Raw genomic sequence first — 25601 nt, forward strand, 5'->3', positions numbered from 1 at the left:
ATGTCCTGCTTAATCTGAAAAAGGTTTTAGTTGCTACCTGTACTGTACTGTTGCTCCCAGGGTGGCTATCTCCCTTGCACATCTGCGGACTACTCCCTGCTTTTTTTTCTCCTTCCTTTCCTGCTATCTCACACTTCCTGGCTTCCTCCAACTATTTTCTGCTCTCTGAAAACACTGTTGTTTGCTGGACCCCCTCTGCTCTCTGTCTGTCTCTCACTGTCTGTCTCTCCTACTCTGAAGGTATCCCTGCTTCACCTATCTATTGTTTCTGACCATCTCCAGTTACTATATTTCCATTTCTTTGCCTCCAATTCCTACAGATCTAATCAGTCTTTCTCCGAGTTCAGGAGGCCCCCCCCCATCCTGCCTTCGCCTGCTCACATATCTCACAAACTTACCTGCTTTAATTGTTTTTCTGAGGTTTTCTCCATGCGTGTAGCCCCGCTCCGCTTGTCTACCCTACCCACATTCCCACCCACCCCATTACAATTTCCTTTATACCAACCACTCCCTCCCCTTCCTCTCTCATCATCCACTCACTACCAACTTCCTGCCAATAATCACCCCACCCCAACATCTGTCATACGTAATCAACATCACTTTCTACCTTTAACTATTATACCCACCCTACAGCCTCTCTACCCACATTCTAGTATGCAGTACCATCTCATTTCCACTACACTCCTCCCACTTCTCTCTGCTCTAACCTGTTTATCATGCCCACCTTTCCTACCCACCCATATGCTCTCCTATCTCCTACACCTATGATACTCATCCAGCAACTTACTTCTTTATCTCCCCAACTCTGTTCAACGTCTCCACCACGTCTTCATAAACTGTCTAGACTGTATATCCTCCCACATACCTGCAAATCTAAACCAAAGCTTCACAAGCTTCATCTACCTATTACTACACTCTCTCTTCTCAGAAAAAATGTACTTAGCTCTGGGGACATCCACCCCATATCAGGCCACTCCCCACAGCCACATACCCCTCAAACCTACATCCACCTCCTCCTCTCCACACACTTTTCAACATCCCAAAACTCATACACAAAACTCAGCCTTGCCCAAGCAGCTGTCTTTATACTCACTAAATATTCAAAGCCTAACTAACAAAATAACTGCATTACACACCAGAATAGCCAATACCATCCCTCATATCCTTTCCTTATCTGAAACTTGGCTCATGCCACATATCACTAACAATGAAATACTCCCACCTGGTTTTAATATCTTTCACTCTGACAGATTCCCAAAAAAAGGGGGTGGCGTAACCATCCTCTACTCCAGTAGCCTCAACCTCTCACCTTTCACAACACCAATCCCTAACTTCCACCAGGCTGAATTTATTATCCTAAACTGCTACCTTAATCCTCACAGGAAATTTGCTGTTGCTTCTATCTATATCCCCCATGGGAATAATTTGCCCATCCTAGAGAACATCCTATCCTAGTTTTCCCACAATATACCGTATGAAACCCTCATCGTAGGAGATGTCAACTTAGACTGGTCCAAACTTACAACTGACTCTCCACAACTCAGTATCAACCTTCATGGTTTCCATCAACTGATATCTTCCCTCTCCCACCTCCATAAAAACTCATCTTCCAGCTCCATAATTGACTGGACTCTCACTACCTCACCCACCACTACCACAGCCCTACTACCTTACCAGACTCCCTTAGTCATCACCTCCCCATCTCTGTCCTAAGACACTCCATCCAACCTCCCAAACTTCACCTTTACAGAGATTGTGGTAAACTCTCTAACTTTAATATATCCCAATTCAACTCCATTCTTTCCAGTACAGACTGGTCCATCCTTAGAGTCCCTCTCAGTGACTCAGTCAGTATGTTCAGTAGCATTTTCCTGAATACCCTAAACTCCCTTGCTCACTCTAGGAAGATTACTCTAGGAAGATTAGAATAAAATCAAATTATGCTCCCTGGCTTTCCAAGGAAACTAGGTCCCTTATGAACAAAGGAAGACCGTACTTGGAAAGCCTAGATCAAAACAAAAAAGCTACCCCTGCTACGCAAATACAGACATCTAAGGAATCATACAAAGAAACTAATAATGACAAAAAGTCCTACTATAACTCTGCTCAGCTGAATAGCAAATCCAACACTCTGAGGTTTTGGTCTATACTTAACAGAATTCTTTCTACTGGCTATCCCTCAAACCCCTGCCCTTACCCTAATACATCCCCTCAGGAAACTGCTGCCCTCCTCAATAAACACTTTATTGACACCATCCAAACACTCATACCATCCAGCTGTAGCACAGCTTCTCTGCCAACCCTCCTAACAAAAATCTGTTCTCCTTTCACCCTGTTCTACTTCCTACATCAAATCTCTTCTTCTAAAGCTCAAACTCTGCTGTCCCACCACTATCTACCTCCTACCTTCCGTAAACTTGCTGCTGAATTCATTGCCTGTCCTGTGTCTATTGTAATCAATAGAGCAGTTCAAGAATCCACCATTTCTACCGTATGGAAATCTTTATTCACTATTCCCCTGCATAAAGGAGGAAACTCAACAGACCCATCGCCATCCTATCCCCCCTCTATAATTCATGAAAAATGCATTCACTCACAGCTTCTGAACTACCCCCTCCAACATAACCTTCACGCTCCCATTCAGCATGGTTTCCATCCTAACCACAGCACAACTACTGGCCTCCTATCTTTTATTTATACCATCGCTGAGGCCCAAGATAACAATAAACTCATATCCTGTCTCTTTCTAAACCTTTCCAAAGCTTTTGATATAGTCTCCCACTCCCTACTGCTATCTAAACTCGCTAATCTCAACCTATCTCCCACCTCTCTTGCCTGGTTCTCCAGTTACCTATCCTGCAGACAGCAAACTGTTAAATGGCTCTCATCCTTTTCTCCATTCATTTCTGTCCCAACTGGAGTACCACAAGGTTCCATCTTGGGTCTCGTTCTGTTTAATGTCTTCACCAACGATCTCTATACATCTTGTCAACAATCCTCCCTCATCCAATATGCTGACCACTCAACTCTCATCTCCATCTCTAACAATATCTCTGAGCTCCATACCCTAACCCAACATGCTTTTCTATCCATTGAACAGTGGTTGTCTAATAATCTACTTATCCTTAACCCTAAGAAGACCAAACTCTTACTCTTTCTCCCCCGTTCTCAAACTCACCATAAATCCACCTTTGCTATTGCAGCCTCTAACAATACAATAATCCAACCCAAAACCCACACAAAACTCCTTGGAGTTATCATTGATGATGAACTCAAATTTAACCTGCACATATTCCAATGCATTAAAAAGACACACCAAAAACTAGGTTTACTATATCGCAACAAAAAATTCTAACCACTAATGCCAGACTCTCCCTTGCATAGGCACTCTTCCTCCCCTCCCTACTATATGCTGCCTTGGTTCTTACCAGCATTTAGGCCACAACCTGGAACAAACTTCAACAAACGTATCGTAAGATAGGTAGATTTATCACAAACTCTCCATACAATGCACATCACTGCCTCACCCTAAACTCTCTGCAGTGGCTTGAACTCCCCCAACAACTGCTGCTATCACAATTTCAAATGTTACACTTCATTCTTTATAAACCTTCATCCTGTTCAGCTCTCTGTTCCTTTGTCTGTAGCTATTCTCCACCTCGGACCCTCCATACCTCTAATCAGAAGCTACTAGACACCTACCAACCCAAGAAAACAGTAGGCAAACGTCTATATAAATAATCTGTTGCCCATGCCTGGAACAAATTTCCCCTATACATACATTCCATCACCGACCCATCACACTTTAAAAATGAACTCAAACTTCATCTACTCAACTCCAAAATTTGCTATTGTCAAGACCCAGCCTAAGCTCCTCATACCCCATATACACATCTAAGTAATCCCTCCCTTTTCATCTAGTACCCTACTATCCGGATACTTCCTAAACTCAATTAATTAATGCTGATGGATAAAATATGTAAATATATTGTTTCTCTGTAAAACATTATGCGCATATTCCTTTGTGCATGCATTCTATCTTTGTGTCTTTAACTTGCTGTTTAACAAGTTTTTTGTAATTCTTTTGACTCAGATATTTTAATTACTGTAAACTGTCTGTGAATGGAGTTTTTTTCCTCCGGTCTCCACTGAAAATGGGCCACTAGCCCAACTGGACCAACCCAGTTAACAAATGGCTTTTCCCAGTTAGGGGTCGTCACAGTGGATCACCTGTCCGCTCACAATTGGCAGTGGAGTTTTACAGTGTCAATAAAATAAGTGTGTGTGTGTGTGTGTGTGTGTGTGTGTGTGTGTGTGTGTGTGTGTGTGTGTGTGAACCTACATATATATTGTTATATAGATTTATATAGCTATATGTGTAACTATATTTAATGTGTGTGTGTATAGTCACTCCATCAATCTGCCACTTCATTGAAAAGCAAAGCAAAAAAAAATAGATTCCTTGTTAGGACCCAGTTTTGAGTTCCGCTTTGTCAAAATACTGTGATGTTAAGTTGTCAATCTCGCCTTCATTCTTGCTGGATGGGTTCGGAGCCGATCCTCGTCTCCGACTCGGCACTTGCTTAGCTTGAGAACTCCTTTTACCAGCTCGAGGCAACCCTATATCCCATGATGCAAGGCGGGACTACCTCAGATCTCGTTTGCCGCTTTGCGAAAGAGGTCTCCTTTTTACCAGCTGAGGTAAGTTGATATTTTCAAAAAGCTTAGTCAGGGTTTTAGCTCTCCCTTGTCCCTTTTATAGTGTGCAGCGTTCCTACAGCCCACCCTTTTTCCCATATAGTTAAAAACTTTTAGTTTCTAAAAAGTTTGAATATTTTTCAGCTAGGCCTAGGCCCCCTTGTTTAATCCCTACCTGTGTGTCTGTGTTGTTGGGATTAATTGTGTGATTGTTTGGGGTGTGTGTGTGTATTTTTTTCCTCTTGGACTATGTCTAAGGAAGGCAAGGTCTCAGGCTTCAAGAAGTGTGACCTGTGCTGTCAGAAAATGTCTCTGACAGACGGTCACACTTCTTGTGTTTACTGCCTGGGGCCTTTGCACCTGCAGGACTCCTGTGCTTTGTGTCACTCTTTTAGCCAGAGAGTCCTGCAGGAAAGGAGGAATAAATTGATCCTCCGTGGCTTACTAAAGCCAGAAGGTTCTCCCTCTAAAACAGGGTCTAGTAAACCTTCTAAGCCACCGAAGGTTCAGGCTACAGCTTCCAAGCCTTCTCCGGTGGCTCCGACTCCTTCGGAGTCGAGATCGGCTCCGGCCGGAGCCGATCTTTCTGCTTCTAAGGTGGTAGTGTCGGTTCCGACACCCAATCTACTGTGGCCTTGTCGGCTCCGGCTGGAGCCGACACATTATCCAGTATCGGAGCCGAGAAGCTTTCGGCTCCATCTGCAACTCAGGGGACGTCGGCTCCGATGACTTCGTCCAGGAAGAGATCTCGGTCCCCTTTGTTGGAGAGTATCCATTCGGCTCCGGGGTCTCCTCTGTTGTCGGAGCGGAGTCATCGGAGCCGATCTTCGAGCTCTTCCAGGCTGTCTGACCACGACTTAGAGAGGGTGGTGAGCAGGCTGTTGAAGTCGCAGGCACTAGCCCAAATGCTCCATAGCCCGTCTCAGCAGACTTCGGCTATTGCTTTACCCCTTGAACTTCCTCCTCTGACTCTCCTCCAGAGTTCGGAGCAGGAGCTTCTCGGGACAGTGACCGTGTCGGCGCCGGAACCGATACATCCCTCTTCGGCTCCGTCGTCTTCGGCTCCAATCTCTTCCATGAGACCTTCCTTGGAGGGATCCGGTCATCGAGTTTCCCTTGTCGGCTCCAAGGGGGCTAGTGGCATCGGACCCTTGTCCGACCCCGCTCTCCCTCTCGGGGCTTCGGCTCTGGTAAGCTCGGCACCATCGGCCTCGGAGCCTTCCCTCTCAGTGGAGCCGGGAATTCCTATTTCCTCGGAACGGGAATATTCCGGCCTCCCGGGGAGAGGAGCCTTTGAGGTGATGAGGAGTGTCCTGGCACCTGAGCCAGGTCAACGGTCCATCCCTTTAGCTCCTCCCTCTTCGGTGACTGTAGACGCCTCTTGCCAGCCTCTTGCTCCCAGGCCCAGGGATCCATCGCCCCAGGTTTCCCCATTGGGAATATCTTCCTCTTCCGAGGTTTCCCCTGATCCTGCAGGGGAACCTCCTGGGAAGAGGACGTGTAAGAGGAAACACACAGACTCCCCCGAGTCTACAACATCTGATACAGACTTAGATGAGTCGGAGGGTTCCCCATGGTCCCCCTCTGAGGATGTCTCCTTTTCAGACATCCTTGAGCTCCTCAAACAGAGGGGGAATTGGCCCTCCATTGATCCCTCCGAGGATGAGTCGGTATACCTGGAGGCTTTTGGATCCCGGCCCTCCACCTCCTGGGTGTCTCCGCCTTTCAACCCACTTATGCAGGTAGTGGCTCGAAAGGCGTGGGCAGCTCCAGATTCTGTGGAACCAGTTCCCAGGAGACCATCCAAATTTATCACGGCCCCTGCAGACAAGCAATTTCTTTCCAAGGGCGTCTCTGTGGATGCTATGGTGGTGGCGGCCACCAAGAAGGAACTTGCGGATCCTTCAGTACCTGTCCATCCTCCTAACAAAGATTCTAGGACCATGGACAGGTATGGAAAGCGGATGTTTTCTTCAGCGACCTTTACTATGCGTTTGCTGAACTACCTTTGTCACTTCACCAGGCTTCAAAGAGATATTCTCAAGGAACTAGGTGAAGTGGTCCAGGATCCTTCTGCTGCTGGGGCTCAAGAAAAGATTGCCTCACAGCTAGCAATCCTGAATTCATTGACCAACTCCTCCATGCGGCTCATATCCTATGCAGCCGATGGAGCAAGCAGGACCGCAGGCACAGGAGTGGCTCTCAGACGTCAAGCCTGGATGCGGCTTTGTAATTTTGCGGACCCCTTTAAGGCGTCCTTCACCAATACCCCCTTTGACGGTTCGGCTTTGTTCGGACCTCAGGTGAAGGAAACCTTGACCAGGTGTGAGCAGGATGGCAAAACTCTTTCTGCCGTTGGAGTCCATTTTTCCACCCCTTCATAGACCCTACCCCAAGGGTCAGAAGGGAGGAAAGATGTGGTTCCGCAAAGCCCAAGGAGCGCCGGACACACGTGGTCAGTTTACCCCAGAGGCAGAGGGGTAACAATAGACGCTGCCCTAGGGGCAGAGGGGGTCCTCAGAACCAGGGCAACAGGAAGTCTCTTCCTGAGAAGCCCTTTCAGCATCCCTGAGGTGTTGCCCGACTGTCCACCCTTGGAGGCAGTCGGGGGAAGGATTTCGCTGTACCCAATAGCCTGGCGTTCCCTTTCACAAGATTTGTGGGTACAGTCGATAATATCCGAGGGTTACAAAATCCCCTTCGAAAGGTATCCGTGCCTCACCAATCCCTTCCAGACATCTCACCCGGTCAAAGGGATTTGGCAGAACAGGAGGTTACAAAGCTCCTACAAAAAAGAGCCATCCAGACGGTTCCAGCAGACCAAGTAGGATCCGGCGTCTACTCCAGATTCTTTTTGGTCCCCAAAAGGACAGGAGATTGGAGACCTATACTAGACCTAAACAATCTAAACAGATTTGTCAAGAAGGCAAGATTCCGGATGGTCACGCTTCAGTCCATTTTGCCCTTTCTGGGCAAGGACAACTGGATGTGCTCGATAGACCTTCAGGACGCGTACTATCACATAAAGATCCACAGGCGCTCCAGAAGGTTTCTCCGCTTTCGGCTAGGGACCAGTCATTATCAATTCAGAGCCCTGCCCTTTGGCCTCACTTCAGCCCCCAAAGTGTTTACCAAATGCATGGCAGTGGTCGCAGCTCACCTGAGACGTCAAGGATTCCAGGTGTTTCCTTATTTGGACGACTGGCTCCTCTCCGCCTCCACCAGGCATCAGCTTCTTCAGACCAGAGACTACACTCTGCAGCTTTGCAAAAGTTTGGGAATTTCAGTGAATTTTGAAAAATCTTCTCTGCGGCCTTGCCAATCTATCAACTTTATAGGCGCAGAATTAAACACCGTCAAGTTGTCAGCCAGACTAACAGATCAGAGAATTCTGGACATCCAAAAATTCATTCGAATATTATTGCAGAGCAGCAAAGTCAAGGCCAAATTGATTCTAAAAGTTCTAGGTCTTATGGCTGCGGCCATTGTTCTTCTACCTCTGGCTCGCTTCCACATGCGTCTGCTGCAGTGGATGTTATTCACTCAGTGGTCGTTCCACAGTCTTCCGATGAAGCACCAGATCTTAGTCACACAATCGTGCAGAGCTCATCTGAACTGGTGGATATCTTCCCCTCTCCTCCACCAGGGCCGACCATTTGTTCCCCCTCCTCCGGTTGCCACAGTCACTATGGATGCCTCTCTGATCGGGTGGGGGGGGCATTATCAGGGCAGGATGGTCCACGGGACGTTTCAACCCATAGAATACCATCTGCACATAAATGTCCTGGAGATGAGAGCGGTGCTTTTAACGTTGCAAACCCTCAACGACTTTCTTCCCGCGGGGACTATTTCAGTGCAAACGGACAACATGTCCGTGGTCTGGTACATCAACAAGCAGGGCGGGACCAGGTCCTATCCGTTGTGTCGAGAAGCTCTCAGACTTTGGCAATGGGCAATCTCCTCTCATCGGTTTCTGATAGCAACGCACATCCCCGGCAGGTCCAACCTCTTGGCGGACAGGCTGAGCAGAGCCATTCTCATGCCTCACGAGTGGTCTCTCAATCAATCTGTTGTGGACCAGATTTTTCTGAAGTGGGGCACACCTTGTTGCGATCTTTTTGCTACTCCCCAAAACAACAAGTGCCCCGACTTCTTCACACTCTTTCCCCTACCAGGCCAACCCCTAAGAGACTCTCTAACCCAGGATTGGCCCCGGGGACTTCTTTATGCTTTTCCGCCTTTTCCCTTGATTCCACAAGTCATTCAGAAAGCCACCGTTTTGAGGGCCAAGTTGATTCTCATTGCCCCTTACTGGCCTCGACAAATTTGGTTCCCGACTCTGCATTGTCACCTCCTGGTGCGACCTTGGCATCTGGACCCAGTTCCGGATCTTTTGATCCACCAATCGGGTCAACAGCACCGGGCCATTCATTCTCTCAACCTCACTGCTTGGTTGCTCCACTTCCTTCCCTAGCCAGGCTTCCTATGATCTCTGATCCAGTCAGAGATATTTTAGTAGCTTCTTTGAAGTCGTCCACCAGAACCGTGTATGCTAGCAAGTGGCGACGTTTTTCCCTTTGGGCAAGCTCCAAGCACATTGATCCCTTTACTGCTCCTGTGCACTCTGTTTTAGATTTCCTGGCTGAAATTTTTCAGTCAGGATCTTCTTCTTCAACAGTCAAAGTTCAACTGGCGGCCATTTCCAAATATCATGTTGGATTTCGAGATCATAACATTATGTCACATAGGCTATGCAAAGCCTTTCTGAGAGGAGTTTTTCTTCTGAAGCCGCCAATAAAACATCCTCCTCCTCAATGGGATCTGAATTTAATGTTAGCATCCTTGATTTTACCACCATTCGAACCGTCTGCCTCATGTTCTTTGAAGTTATTGACCTGGAAAACTATATTCTTACTGGCTGTCACTTCAGCAAGAAGGGTTTCTGAAATTCAAGCTCTCTGCATCCGTTCCCCTTACTTGGTTTTTCACAAGGACAGGGTATTCTTAAGAACTAACCCGTCCTTTCTTCCCAAAGTTGTTTCTCAAACTAATATTAATCAATCCATCGATCTACCAGTCTTTTTCCCAAATTACTCTGACAGAGCTGAACAAAAGCTTCATTTTTTGGATGTCCATCGACAGCTCAGGTACTATTTACATAGAACTAAACAGTTCAGAAAATCTGACCAATTATTTGTCTCCTATGCAGAAAACAGGAAAGGTCTCCCAGTTTCTAAGGTGACCTTATCTAGATGGTTGTCTTCTACCATTTCTTATGTGTATTCGCTCAGAGGCAAGCAACTACCTTCTAAACCGAAAGCACACTCAACTAGGAGTCTATCCACTTCTGCAGCCTTTCAGGACAGACTACCCATTGATACCATTTGTGCAGCAGCTACTTGGGCCACACCTCATACCTTTGTCTCTCATTACAAATTAGATTTGGCCTCCAGAGACAGGGCCAGCTTTGGTTCCACAGTTCTCAAGAGTCTGTTCCATTGAGCCACCCGGGATACAGGTGCTAGGGACGCGGTCCCATCCAGCAAGAATGAAGGCAAGATTGACAACTTAACATTTAGAAGTTATGTACATACCATAACGTTCCATGTTAGTAGTCTTCTCTCGCCTTCTTTCTTGCGTCCCTCCCTCCATCCCCCTGGCCTGGACAGATCTTGAAGAGTTTCCTCTTCTCAGGTTGTTCCCTCCTGAGTCTTCAGTAGAAGAGTCATTTGTTAGGAGTTTTGTTTTCCTAGTTCTACTAGGTTAGTTCTTAGCAGGGTATGTTAGCTACCAAACGAGATCTGAGGTAGTCCCGCCTTGCATCATGGGATATAGGGTTGCCTCGAGCTGGTAAAAGGAGTTCTCAAGCTAAGCAAGTGCCGAGTCGGAGCCGAGGATCGGCTCTGAACCCATCCAGCAAGAAAGAAGGCGAGAGAAGACAACTAACATGGAACGTTATGGTATGTACATAACTTCTAATTTTTGCCTTTTCATTACTGTTAGATGAAGCATGTAAGTTGACAAAATGAAGGAGATCATTTCTCCTGATAGTAATTAGAATATACAGTATATTTCATAATCTTGGAAGGTGTTGTGTAATGTATCTGTCATGTTTTAGTATTAATGATATTTATTTTTAGTAGGAGATCCTCTCTTATTTAGCAAGTAATGTTATCCCCTCAGCAATGCCTTCCAGACATAGACTTTAAATGGAACTGAGTCAGACATTGCATTACAGACCAAACAGTGGTCACCTGTCAGTGAGCTAAAGGCATAATACAATGGCAATTCTTAAATCCTTTCAGAATTGTTTTGAGTTTTTCCAGTGCTTCGATTTTCTTAGTAATCATAGGTTCATAGGTAGGTACTAGGCTATCTGCCCGAAGGCATTTATAAGCCTAGCCGAAATGTGTTGGCTTTCACTGCCCCCTTAGATTAGTTCCCTGTGCCTCTGTCCAGCAGAGCCATTGAAGTGATCCCTGGGGTAAACTTTCTGTTTCCCATCCACTCGTCAAGGTTTCTCTTGAAGAGGGTTAGAGAGGAACTCTGCCTAATGTAGATTGGAATCTTGTTCCAGAGCATGGGAAGTCTCTGGGACAGGAATCTATCCCTCCAGCATGTCCTATTTATTGTTGTGGTGAGGTTTAGATCCCTGGAGGGTGTGGCTCGAGGGGATACGGTTTTCTTTAGGTGGAGCATGTCCATCAATTCTGGGTTGGACATGGCCTTGTATGTCAGGCAGAGATCACCTCTGAGTAGGCGGTATGCAACCGAGTTCAGCTGGAATTTCTTCAGTCGAGCTGCATAGGGCATCTGCCTGAGGCCAGTGATCCTCTTGGTGAGGTACTTCTGTGGTCTTTCCAGTTGTTGCAGGTGTCTTGTAAGGTACATCCCAAATGGGGCATTGTACTCTATGATGGGTCTGATGAGTGATGCATAGAGGGACCCAATGACCTCTTTCGATCTGGATGCAAACCCTTTTGTGATTAGATGGGCCACATAGAAGGATTTTCTAACCACTTTGGCAATGTGATTATCAAAGGAGAGGTTACTTTTTATTTGGGTCACCAGATCCCTTATTACGTCTTCCGTATTTAGGGGCCTTCCACCTATGTGGTAGTTTGTAGGTACTTTGTTTTTTTCCAAAGGGGATGACTGCGCACTTTTTGGCATTTAGCTTGAGGCCATGGTTTTGACACCAGGTATCTGTCTCAGTAAGACTCTTTTGGAGGATGTCTGTGTCAGCCGGAGAGTCAGTTATAGCCGCTATAGCCGCTAGTTTGCAGTTGTCTGCGAACTTGGTCAACCATAGTCCTCCTGTGCTTGCCTGTACCTCTGAGAAGTATATGCTGAACAGTAGGGGTCCTAGGACTGAGCCCTGGGGAATGCCACTTGTAACCGGTTTAGAGTCAGACCTAGCTCCCGCAACTCTTACCATGTGGGTTCTGTCCGTGAGCCATTTGGCAACCCATCTCGTGACATAGGGGTTTATGTTCAGGCTGGTGAGCTTGTCTATAATACCTGAGTGGGGAATGGTGTTGAAGGCCTTTGCAAGATCTAGGTAGGCTGTGTGGACCACCTTTCCCTCGTCTATAGCCTTGGTAACTGTCTCAAAGAAGTCCACCAGGTTTAGGAGGCATGATCAGCCCTTAACAAAGCCGAACTGGGTAGGGTCCAGTGTTTGGAGGTTTCCAATGTCTCTCTTAATGAGATCCATGATGATGTGCTCCATAGCTTAGCAGACCAAGCTATTCAGGCTTATAGGGCGATAGTTCCCAGGGTTCGTTGTGGCTCCACCTTTGTGGAGTGGAATAATCGTTGCTGTGCACCACTCTGTGGGCATGTAGCCTGTGGAGAGGCTGAGTTTAAACAGAGTGTTTAGGTGAGCGGTTAGTTCAACTTTGAGCACGTGTAGGACGCAGCCTGGGACATTGTCCGGTCCCATTGATGCTGTGTTTTTAGCTTTGGAGATGGTTGTTTTAACCTGAGCGTCTGTGATTTCAGGGGAACTACATTCTTCTGGTATAGTTATGGGCCCTTTTGGGGATGAGAGAGGGGAGAAGTTTGCACTGAACCTGTCAGCCAGGATGTTGGCTATATTGGTTGGTTCAGTGTATTTTGTGCCATTCTGCACTAACTCCGAGCAGATCTGAGAATTGCCACTTAGATTCTTGACATAGCTAAAGAATACCCCAAAATGATGTGAATATTCTACAAAAGGACCTTACAGAAACAGATGCCTGATGCCAGAGCCATGGGCTCAAGCTTAATGCCAAGAAATGTATAGTTATTCCCTATGGAAAAATACATGTACCCATGAATTACCACATAGTGGCAGGACACTAAACATCAAAAGTGTGATGAGAGACTTAGGGACACAAGTGGACAGTGGTCTCACTTTCTATAACCACATCGCCACACCAGTCAGGAAATCCTTCTATGTGGCACACCTCATCACTAAGGGCTTTTCATCCAGAAAAAAGGAGGTCATTGTCCCACTGTACTCATCCCTCATTAGACCCATTATAGAGTTTAATGCCCTGTTTGGTATGTACCTCACAAGACATCTGCAACAGCTGGAAAGGCCACAGAAATACCTCACTAAAAGAATCACAGGCCTAAAGCAGATGCCATATGCTGACCGTCTTAAAAAAAACTCCAGCTATACTCTGTGGCATATCGTCTACTCAGAGGCGATTTCTGCTTAACATACAAGGCCATGTCAAATCCTGAGCTGTTGGACATGCTCCACTTAAAGAAATCCCAATCCCTTAGAGCCACACGCTCCAGGGAACTAAACCTTGTCATCACAATGAAAAAAACATGCTGGAGGGATAGGTTCCTGACCCAGAGACTCCCCATACTCTGGAATAGACTGCCCATACATGTCAAGCAGAGCGCCTCATTGGCTGTCTTCAAAAGGAACCTTGATGATTGGATGGGAGATAGGAAATTCACCCCGGGGATCATGTCAGTTGCCCTGCTAGACAGGGGTCCATAGAAGTAACTATTGTGGGAAAAAATATCCAGGGAGTTGTTATGGCTAAGCATGCATAGGCCCTAGGGCCGCTAGCCTAGTACCAACCTATGAACCTATACCTTGTGGTTATCTTTAGAGTCCATGGCAATTTTTCTTTCGAAGCTAACCTTGGATGATTTTATGAGGGAACGTAGTTTCTTGCTGATACTGATCAGGAATGTCTTCCCTTCTTGGGATTTTACTATTTTCTGTATTAGTTTCCTCCTTCTATTGTATAGCTTGTTTATGGCAGGGGTCCACCAGACTGGTTTCCTTTTCTTGGAGGAGTGAGTCTTGGTTTTGTTTGGGATAGCACAATCCATGCATTCTTGTAGTTGCCTGTAGAGTGCATTAGTAAAAGAATTTGCAGCTTGGACAGCGTTATCCTTTAGAATGGGGGCTTTGAAACTTCCCACCTCGGTCTTAAGTAACGTGAAGTTTGCTTTTGAAAAGTTTTTCACTGTGGTTTCCTTGACTGGGGGTGGTGTCAGAATGTGGATATCCAGAGTGATTAGTTTATGGTTGACCTCCGGTGTGGAACACCGGTCGCCCATGTTGGTGATGACCAGATCCAGCATGTTGTCACCTCTGGTGGGGGTGTTGACCAGTTGATCCAGGGTGTTTGAGTTTATAAATTCTAGGAAATGTTGGGCAAGGAAGTTTGCACTTGAGTAGTTCTCCCAGTTAATGTTTGGGTAATTGAAATCACCCAATGTCAGGGTTTTTGGTAGGACCTTTATGTTTCCCAGTGTTTCCAGGAATGCGGAGTGGGGGTCCTGGGACATGGTGGGTGATCTGTAGCAAGCTATAATTTGAATAGCAGTTTTGCCCATTGTTAGTTGCACGTGGATGATCTCTGAAGCATCGTGTTGTGCCACTAACCTGGAGGTGTGGGTATCCTTGATGAATATGGATACTCCCCCGCCTCTTGTATTTCGGTCCGGGTTTTGTGGCCGAAATGTATGGTATGAGTTGTAGCCTGGTAGTGCTGGGGTGCTCTCTGGCGCCTTTGTTTCTGTTACTGCACATATATTGATTTTCTCCATACTGAGGAGTGCCTCGAGTGTGTGCATTTTGAGGTTTAGACTTCTGGCATCGAGTAGCATTACCCTCAGTTTTTTGTTACTTGTGCTATTTACGGCAGTGGGTTTGTCTTTTGAGCCTTGCCTAAAAAAGGCACTATGGGGGTGGCAAGAGCCTTGGCCAGTATTCGAAAGCCTTAGGGTGACAGGTGCAAGCCGTCTCTAGCTAAGCATCGTGGCTTGTCGAACATGCCATCCCAGGCTGACAGACACTGGATCCCCTTTGAATGACACCAGAAGCTTAGCCAATTGTTGAAATTGATCATTTTTTCTCTATACCGTGGTATCATTCTTGGTGAGGGCAGGATACTACTCAGGGTCAGGGTCATACCGGCCTGGGCTATGTGATCAGAGAGCTCCTCCATGTCTCTTTTCATGTAGTCCAGGGAGGTACGGCTCAGCTCATTCACACCAACATGGACAATGATAGAGTTATATTTGTACTTGTTCTGGAGTGACCCGAGTACTTGTATTATGTGGCGGATCCTGGCACCCAACAGGCAGCTAACAGTAACCTTCTCTTTGTTCAGCCTAGAGAGTGGGATGTCAGTGTGCCTGACTATAGAATCACCTATTACTAGTGTGTTGGGTATGTTATTTTGCCTTAAGGGCTGTGGTTGTGCCACACTGGTTTTGTGAAGTATGTGTTTCATGGTTTGTGTTGGGGGATGGAGGTTGCTTGGATGTCTGCTTTGGAGGTCTCTGTTGCTTCTGCAGATTTTTATTTAGAGCCTCCAAGTATGTTTTCGTGTAATTATGTGTGTTTTTTCCGGTGCTGGTTTCATAGGTCTATGTGAGACTGGTGGTGTGATGCAAGTAATTCCCTTCTCCTTTTGACTGCCTGGTCTAGTCTTGGGTTGAGAGAGCTTAGCCTCCAGTTTGGCTGTATAATTGCATCTCCGGCTTGTATTAGTGTTTGGTGGAAGGAGGAGGGGGTTGTCTGTGTATATGAGGCAATTGTAACATTGCCTTAAAGTGCCCAGATTCACCAGTTGGACCGGAGAGTATACCTAAAACTGCCCTTTGGACATGTCTGAATAGGTATAGTGAACTGTTTTACTGATTGGCTGGTAAGGTCGAATAGAGAGCCTTGTCCTTCTCTACAGTATGGGGGGGGGGGGTCTTGTGGTAAGATTTATTAGTGCTTGCTATGAGTTTTGAGCAAGTGCTGGTATGAAAAGTGAATGGTTTGAGTGCTTAAGTTGAAAGTTTGTCTAGTTACAAGGGAAAAATTGAATAGTAGACTTTGTAGAGCCGGGAATAGTTATACCCTAGCTAACTGTCGCTGCCCGGCACACAAAACCACTCAAATGCCTGTTTTATATCAGGGAAATGAAAGAGATCGAAATTAGCCAAAAATGGCCAATAAACTACTAATTTCTGGGATGAAACCACTCCTCCAGGTACAGATAGGCTGCTCAAAGCTCCCTCTCTCACAGTGAACAGAGAAACGTCCTTCTATCCAAGTAAGGTATGGGCAAACACAGAAACTTTTAACACAGCCCTGAATTCAACACTAACCTGAAAACTGGAATATACTAGCTTAGAAAGGTGGGAAAGCAGGTATATTTTTTTTCAGAAAATAAAGCAGATACAATCAAAAAACACTTTAAATGCACATAAATGGCTATCACACTTGAGTGTGTAGCCTACAACAGTTAAACAGGCAATTTAAACACAAAAATGACTGTTAAAGTGCAGGCAGTACAATAAGTACAATTTGTAGCTGAAACAAGCTTTTTAAATCACAGAAACTCTAGAAAATCTGAGTTTTAGGCGGAATTAGCTAAAGGCAGCAATAACATGCAGAAAAATGATACTTAATCACTCCAAAGTCTCTCTGCTGTTGTAGAAATCTGCAGGGCATCAGGCAGGAGCTTGCTGAGCAGTATACTAGCACAAAAACCTTGCAAATGCGGGTTTTATAGCAGGGAAATGAAAGAGGTAGAAATTAGACCAAAATGACCAATAAACTACTAATTTCTGGACTGAAACCACTCCTCCAGGGACAGATAGGCTGCTCAAAGCTCCCTCTCTCACAATGAACTAAGAAACTTCCTTCTGTCCAAGTAAGTATGGGCAAACACAGAAACTTGTAACACAGCCCTGAATCATGCCTTTTAAAGTTCCTTAAGGTGGCTTGTTTGAAGGCTACAAACTTCAGTATTGTATTCAGTAACAGTGTCTCAGCTCATTGAGATATAAAGTGGTACACTGATCTCCCTAGAAAGACTAGGTATGTCTTCAAATTAAGTAATGGCCTTTCTGACTTTTTTAGATGGAGCTTGATCAAAGTTGAAATCATTGGCTTCTTTTGTTTCTTCTTTTATTGTTTGACCATTTGTTTTGTACTTGGAATTTATGTCCTTGCCACGTATCACTATTCTGCATTTATTGCCATTAAAGGTGAAGTCATTGCTGTTACTCCAGATGTGTATTTTTGTAGACCATTTTGGAGAAATATGGCATATTTTATTGAGGTAAATATTTTACTCAGTTTCCTTTTATGAACATATCCAATCCATTGTTAATTTTCTAATGTGAGAGTGTTCAATCTCGCCGTTTGTTCTTACACACGGATTCGGAGCCGATCCTCGGCTCCGAGTCGGCCGCAAAGCAAAGCTCTGCATCTTAGAGAAGCTCGAGACCAGGCTATATCCCACAATCCTCCCTGCCATTACTCAGATCTAGTTTGCCGCTGCAACGGATCACATCGACGAGAGCTCGGACCAGAGAGAATTTTGTTATATTCAGATAAGATTCTTATCTTTCTACTTTAAAAAGTTCTTATAGTTCTTGAGAAGTTAGTTTTTCATTAGTACTAGTGTGTGTGTGTTATTCTAATTAGTCCTGTCATTTTTTCATAGGTTCCCTTTTGTGGCCTACCTCTTCTTACCCTCTTATAGCAATATTTTCTTATAGTTATTACTTATTATAGCTAGTGTTTTAAAATTTTTCATATTAAAGTGTCTTACTACCGGTTATGTCAGAAAAAGCCAAATCCGGTTTTAAAAGATGTCAGTGTGGGCAGAAAATGTCCATCACTGACAACCACATTTCCTGCGTCTACTGTCTTGGCCCTCTCCACCTGCAAGAGGATTGCTCTATATGCCATTCCTTCAGCGGGAGGGTCATGACAGATAGACGCAGGAAACTTGCAGGAAACTTATAGAAAGGGGACTACTTAAGCCTGCCTTCCAGGAGGCTTTGGACAAGTCGGACCAGGCTTCTAAGTCCTCGAAGGGGTCAAAGATGTCGGAGCCTATGTCATCGGCTCCGAGTTCATCTTCGAAAGTTTGTTCGCCGGTTCCACAGACTTCGGGACCGAGCGTCGAACGTTTATCTTTCACTGAGCCCCAGGTCTTGGAACCGGTGTCGGAGCTACCGCCACCTTCCATTCTTCGGTCGGTGCCATCTTCGGCCCCTTCGACCCGATCTACCAGACCATTATCCGATACAGATGTGGATCGTGTCGTGCAGAAACTTATGGAGAGCACGGCCCTTTCCAAGTTGATTGCAGTTTCCTCCCAATTGGTGTCGAAACTAGAAGGCCTCCCTTTATCTCCAACAGGTCCTCCTTCGAGACCCATCCAGTCTTCGGAGCCGGGAGAGGATGAGCCGATGATAGTGGAGCCCTCGGTGCCGAAACCGTCCATTGCACGATCTACACCATTGACTTCGACTCCTTCGGAACCTGTAGGTGAGTCGCGGAGTCGACGATCTCTCCTCGTTTCCGCGATCGAGAGTCGTACCGACCTTTCAGTGCCGACTCTCCCTCTCGGGGCCTCGACACAGATTGGCTCAGCTCCGTCCTCGTGGTCGAGGCCCACGGCCCCCGTGTCTGGGATCCTTCCATGTTCTTCGGAACCAGAGGAGTCCTCGGCCCGGGGTTCAGGGGTTTTTGACCTTATGAGGAAGGTTTTGTCTACACAGACAACCACTTAATCGGAGGCGTCTTCTCCCTCCCCTAAGGGGCTGCTCTCTGTTTCTGCCCCCACGACCCATCCAAAGCGTAGAGCACCATTGCCTCAGCCGCCCCCAGAGGGTGCCCCCTGTTGCTCGGAGGCCTCACCGGAAGCCCCCTCTGATGAGGTTCCGAGGAAAAGACTGTCAAGAGGAGGCACTTGGATTCCCCGCAGGAATCTCTAACATCTGACACTGACTTGGATGAGGCAGAGGGGTCCCGAAAATCCCCCTCTGAGGATGTCTCATTTGCGGACATCATGGAGATCTTAAAACAGAGGGGTGATTGGCAGTCCCTAGCCCCCACTGAGGACGAGTCTGTGTTGCTGAAGGCTTTTGGTGCTCAACCTTCTACCTCCTGGGTTACTCCACCCTTCAATGAATTAATGGATTTAACTGCTCGAAGGGCGTGTGAGACACCGGACACAGTGGAACCGGTCCCTCGAAAACCAAGCAAATTTATCACCGCCCCCCAGGACAAGGCTTATCTCACCAAGGGAGTCCCGGTCAACGATATGGTGGTGGCTGCAGCCACTAAAAAGGAGATGTCTGAGTCTTCCTCTTCTGTTCATCCTCCTAATAAGGATTCTAGGACTATGGACAGATATGGGAAGCGCGTTTTTACTTCAGCGACTTTTTCCATGCGTTCGCTAAACTATTTGACACATTTTACACGTCTGCAGAGGGATCTCATCAAGGAACTGGGAGATACCCTCCAGGGTAACACAGATGCTGCTGTTTCAGATAAGATAACAGCACAGCTTAACACCCTTACCTCCATAGTGAACTCATCCATGAGGCTCATCTCGTATGTGGCTAAAAAGGATCGAGTAGAGCTGCAGCTTCAGCGATTGCTCTACGAAGACAATCCTGGATGCGACTGTGCTCATTTGCGGAAGCCTTCAAGTCTTCCTTCGCCAACGCCACCTTTGATGGTGCCACTCTCTTTGGGCCAAAAGTGAAGGAGACACTAACTCGGTGTGAACAAGAAGGAAAGACTCTGTCTGCTGTCGGAGTCCATTTTTCCGCTCCAACTAGACCGTACCCCAAAGGACAACGAGGCAGAAAAATGTAGTTCTGTAAAACTCAGGGGTCTTTCCAGGCCACACAGAGTGACCCCCCCAGAGGCAGAGGGGGGGCAGAAATGGAAGACATCGCCCCGGCGGCAGAGGGGGTCCGCAGAACCAAGGCAACAGGGATCCTGTCCCTGGTAAGCCTTTCCAGCACTCCTGAATGGGGGCCCGACTGTCCTGCTCTGGAGGCAGTCGGGGGTCGCTTGGCTTTATACCCACAGGCCTGGCTAACTCTCACCTCGGACTCTTGGGTAAAAAGCATTGTAACCAGAGGATACAAAATCCCCTTCATGTCAACTCCACCCCAACAAAGAAGGTTTCCAGATGTGCCACCCCATCTGCGAGGCCCAGCAGCAATAGAAATTTCAAAGCTGCTCAAAAAAAGAGTCATTCAGCCAGTCCCGGTGGACCAAAAAGGATCCGGAACTTTACCCAAGGTTCTTTTTAGTTCCAAAAAAGACAGGGGACTGGAGACCGATTTTGGATCTCAGCAATCTCAATACCTTCGTGAAGAAGGAAAAGTTCCGGATGGTCACGCTTCAATCGATCCTTCCATTTTTACAGAAAGACGGCTGGATGTGCTCGATAGATCTCAAGGACGCGTACTACCACATCAAAATGGCCAGACCATCCAGAGATCACCTGCGCTTTTGGCTGGGAGCCAGTCACTTTCAATTTCGAGCCCCGCCCTTTGGGCTCACCTCAGCCCCCAGGGTATTCACCAAATGCATGGCAGTGGTAGCGTCTCACTTGAGAAGTCTAGGATTCCGGGTGTTTCCCTATCTGGGCGACTGGCTCCTCACTGCCACCACCGAGCGTCGCCTCATACAAGCCAGAGACTACACAGCCAACCTTTGTTCCCACCTAGGGATTTCCATAAACTTCGAAAAATCTGCCTTACTGCCCTCACAGCATATTTCGTTCATCGGAGCACACCTAGATACACGTTTAACACTGGTAAAGCTACCTCCAATAAGGGCTTCATCCCTCAAGGAACAGGTTCTTCTTCTACTGCAAAGCAGGAAAGCCCCGACCAAACTAGTCTTGAAGGTTTTGGGACTCATGGCAGCGTCCCTGATTGCAGTCCCTATGGGGAGATTGCACATGAGGCTCCTCCAATGGCTGCTGTTCACGCAGTGGTCGTTCCAGCAGTTACCCCTAGCGCACGAGATTCTGATAACAAATTCTTGCAAACGAGACCTCTCATGGTGGGTGTACAGTCAAGATCTCACTATGGGTCGTCCATTTGTTCTACCCAATCCGACGGCCACGATAACCACTGATGCTTCTCTGATAGGGTGGGGGGGACTATTTCAGGGAAGAACAGTCCAAGGGGAATGGTCCAACATGGAGTACAACCTGCACATAAATGTTCTGGAAATGAGTGCGGTGTTCCTGGCGTTGCAACACTTTCAAACCCTCCCACCTCTAGGAACAGTAGCAGTTCAGACAGACAACATGTCTGTAGTCTGGTACATAAACAAACAGGGGGGAACCAGATCTTACCCATTATGCAGGGAGGCCATGAGAATTTGGCAATGGGCAGAGTCCACGGGTCGATTTCTGATAGCAACGCACATCCCGGGGTCATCCAATGTCATTGCGGACAGGTTGAGCAGAGCCATCCTGTTACCTCACGAGTGGTCCCTCAAGCTACAGGTGGCGGAAAGAATTTTCCGCAGATGGGGCCAGCCTTGCTGCGATCTATTTGCCTCCCCGATGAATACCAAATGCAGGAGCTATTTTGCCCTTCTACCCCCTCTGGGGGATGCCCCCAGGGACGCACTGATACACGATTGGCCCCCGGGTCTCCTATATGCATTTCCACCTACCCCCTTGATTCCCAAATTTCTTCAGAAAGCCAGGAACCTGGAAAGGACAATTATACTCATAGCCCCATTCTGGCCTCGACAGATATGGTTCCCCTTTCTTCGAGCCCATCAAACAGAGGAGCCGTGGATCCTGGACCCAGTACCAGATCTACTGACCCATTCGTCGGGAGTTCCTCACCCGTCTCTTCTATCCCTCAAACTAGCAGCTTGGCTGCTCCACTTCCCTGCCTAGCCAGGTCTGATCTACTTTCTCCGGCAGTTCAACGCATTCTGGTTGCCTCTCATAAGGCTTCCACTACAAAACTCTACAGGAGTAAATGGAAACGCTTTCTATACTGGGCATCTAGCCAACACTTGGACCCCCTAATAGCTCCTTTACATAAAGTTCTAGAATTTCTATCCATCCTTTTTCACAAAGGAGCCTCTACTTCCACACTAACAGTACAGTTGGTGGCCATATCCAACTACCATGTTGGTGAGGACGGTTCTCCTATTATGTCCCACAGGCTTTGTAAGGCTTTTATGAAAGGATCCTTCCATCTTCGACCGTCAGAGACCCTTTATTCCCATGGAATTTAAATTTGTTATTGTCGCAACTAATGTTGCCACCCTTTGATCCAGCCTCTTCTTGCCTCCTGAAGTTCTTGTCGTGGAAGACACTTTTTCTTGTAGCTGTTACTTCAGCTCAAAGAGTTTCAGAGCTGCAAGCACTATCAGTCAAACCACCTTACTTAATTTTCCACCCAGATAGAGTCTCCTTGCGAACAAATCCATCTTTCCTTCCTAAGGTATGTTCTGTCACGAATATTAATCAGTCCATAGAACTCCCTACCCTTTTCAAAAACCATACCAGCAAGTTGGAATATATGCTGCACAAGTTAGATGTCCACAGACAACTAAGATTTTATTTGGACAGGACTAAAGATTACAGGAAAACAGATCAGCTTTTTATCACGTTTGCGGACAATAAAAAGGGCATGGCAGTTACAAAACGTACACTTTCTAAATGGCTTACTGATTGTATAGCCTTTGTATATTCTAAGTCGAATCAGGCCTTGCCTACCAAACCTAAGGGCCATTCTACCAGATCCGTTTCCACTTCCTTGGCTCATGCAGCTCGTCTGCCTTTGGACACGATTTGTGCAGCAGCCACGTGGTCTAAACCACATACTTTCATCGCTCATTATAGGGTTGACAAAGCCTCCAAAGACAGGACATCTTTTGGTTCCACTGTGCTTAGGAACGTTCTTCCATGAGTCACTCGGGGTGACGGAGCTAGGAACGCTACCCGTGTGTAAGAACAAACGGCGAGATTGATCACTCTCACATAAAGAAGTTATGTTCTTACCATAACGTTCCATGTGGAGTGTTCATCTTGCCTTTGTTCTTACATTACCTCCCTTCCCTCCCTCACGTGTTTGGAAGAACGAGTAGGACTAGAGTCTGGTCCACATGCCTTAACCCCTTCCGGGTATATTGTTTCTTACCTCATGGGGTATATTTCGCTACCCTTTAGTTAATTTGTCAGTGAGATAGTGTCTCTGATTTTTGTGGCTGTGTGTAGCCTTAGCACCTGAGGTTTATGGTTGGTCTGGTTTGCTTGCAAACTAGATCTGAGTAATGGCAGGGAGGATTGTGGGATATAGCCTGGTCTCGAGCTTCTCTAAGATGCAGAGCTTTGCTATGCGGCCGACTCGGAGCCGAGGATCGGCTCCGAACCCGTGTGTAAGAACAAAGGCGAGATGAACACTCCACATGGAACGTTATGGTAAGAACATAACTTCTTTTTTTTGTATCTGAGAAGGCGTGGCCCTGACACAGAGCATGTAGAACATCACTGGTAATGCCTATTGGACTATACTAGTAGCCCTGCACTTTAACTTGTGTTCTGCTGATTTACCATTGGATTACATACAAATTTACTGTGTCAGTTATTTCCTTATGTGGGATAATGTTGAATGCCTTATCAATGTCAAGATTATCAATATATATTTCCCATCCTTCAAGTTCTAATGTTACCTCTTCAAAGAATGCCATAAGATTCAAAAGGCAAACTTTGGAAGTTATGAAATAAAGATAGTGAAAAAGAGTTTTACAGGAGAGAGAAAAAGGGTGAACAGCAATTGCACGTTAGTAATCTTTCATATGTTATAGACGTTACTTATCTGAGGTGATAACTATTTTACTAGCTATAGCAAAGTATATGTACATATATATTTTTGCTAAAAGCTTGTTTGAATTAATTGTAAGAAACTACTTTTGACTTTTGCAACTGTTTACTTTTAACAGGTGGATGTGCTGGGTGTTCCATTAACTAAGGATTTGAATTTAATGTCAACAAAGGTGTCAAAATGCATTTTTCAGAAAGTGGGGGACAATTTACGACATGAGTTTTTCATACAGTCTCAAGGTCGTAGTTTTGAACCTGGAGATATTGTTCCAGTAAACACCTCAGAAATTCCAGCTCTGGACTGCAAGTGGCTATATTATGTGATTTGCCCCAAATGGGATGGATTGAAAGGGAAAACAGAAGAGGTATTGTATAGCACAGTTCTTTTCTTTATTCATGTAAAAAATGCTCAATACAATGCATGATTTATAAGTCCACATTTGTTGACTCATTAACAGAATATAACATAATAGTAACAGAATAAAACATAATACACACACGCACACACACCTCTGTGGCATAAAGGAATTAAACCCTACCTACAGTCTGACCAAAACACAGATAACTTGGATTCGTATAGCAGTTTGGCTGTGGAAGATCTTAGTGGGGAACAATTGAAAGTGAGCTGCTTTTCAACTTGCCTATCCTTGGGGGCATAATGATTCAAGTAGGCAATCTGCTCCAGTGGAAACTTGCTTGCAAGAAGTGGCCATAGCTGGGGGAGGGGGGCATGGGCTTGTTCATTACATGCCATTATCAGTAGTGTGATTGTGGGAGCTTGCACACTTTAGGGAGGTTGTATTGGATGTCTCCACAACAATGTGACTATCCATGTCAGCCGGTGGGGAGGCAGAATTAGGATTGTACAAGAAATGTTCCCATATTTTGTATCCTAGAGGAAGCAACATTGCTTGGGGAGAGGGGCATACACTGTGTAGTTCCTGGCTTAGGGATAACCTGGATGATTCCAGTCTGAATAGAAGCCAGATTTATCCAGGTCAGGGGATAAGGGTACATGTCACTAGCAAGAATAGCTAAAGGCACAGATGCAGGCAAGGACACAAAGAATCTTATGGCTGCCAGGATGGAGGTCTCCCCCTGGTTGTATCCCCTCTGTACTGTACTGAGCATGTCCCTGGTGTGAGGGATGCATGGGCTGAGTATAGTTGGGCCAGAAACAGTGATCAGCAAGCACAGTGCAAAAAACACATACAAAAAAAGGGTCTATATTTTAACCCCCAAAAGCTCTAAATAGGGAGCACGTACATCGACACATAAAGATCGATGTACAATAACAGCGAAACACAAAATCAGCAAAAATGAAAACACCGAACATGTTTCTTCAACCAACACCTCCATGCAGGTATGCTCAAACTAACTAAATAAAATGAAATTAACACACTTTTGCAGGGGGCCAAGCCCCCCTGCACCCCCCACCCCCTACTTTAATATACCAACTCTGCGACCGCACTACAGTGGGGAAAAGGATATATTTCCTCATCCCCATGATCGTGCTCCTGGCTAAATAAATACGTTTGGTGTTTTCATTTTCGCAGATTACGTGTTTTGCTGTTCTTGTACATCGACCTTTATGTGTCGATGTACATTTATTCGCTATTTAAAGCTTTTGGGTTTATAATATAGATCCAAAAAAAAAGACATGCAAACAGTGTATCAGAAACATTCAGGCATACACTAGTGCATCCTGAGACACACTCCCCCAACACACATGCACATATGATCGCTCACACACAAATACCAGCA

At 46.1% G+C, this 25601-nt stretch overlaps 1 protein-coding gene across 1 annotated transcript in view; it reads left to right on the forward strand.

Annotated features, from left to right (window-relative positions):
- LOC122790521 (protein mono-ADP-ribosyltransferase PARP14-like) overlaps positions 1-25601 on the forward strand; it is a 2292317-nt gene that overhangs the window by 1011538 nt on the left and 1255178 nt on the right. The window contains exon 5 of the mRNA XM_044058072.1: positions 23957-24202. Coding sequence (XP_043914007.1) covers positions 23957-24202 — 246 coding nt within the window. The remainder of the gene's footprint in view (positions 1-23956; positions 24203-25601) is intronic.

The sequence above is a fragment of the Protopterus annectens genome, chromosome 16.part0 (genome assembly GCF_019279795.1).
Source record: "Protopterus annectens isolate FY-2018-M chromosome 16.part0, PAN1.0, whole genome shotgun sequence".
Taxonomy (NCBI): domain Eukaryota; kingdom Metazoa; phylum Chordata; order Ceratodontiformes; family Protopteridae; genus Protopterus; species Protopterus annectens.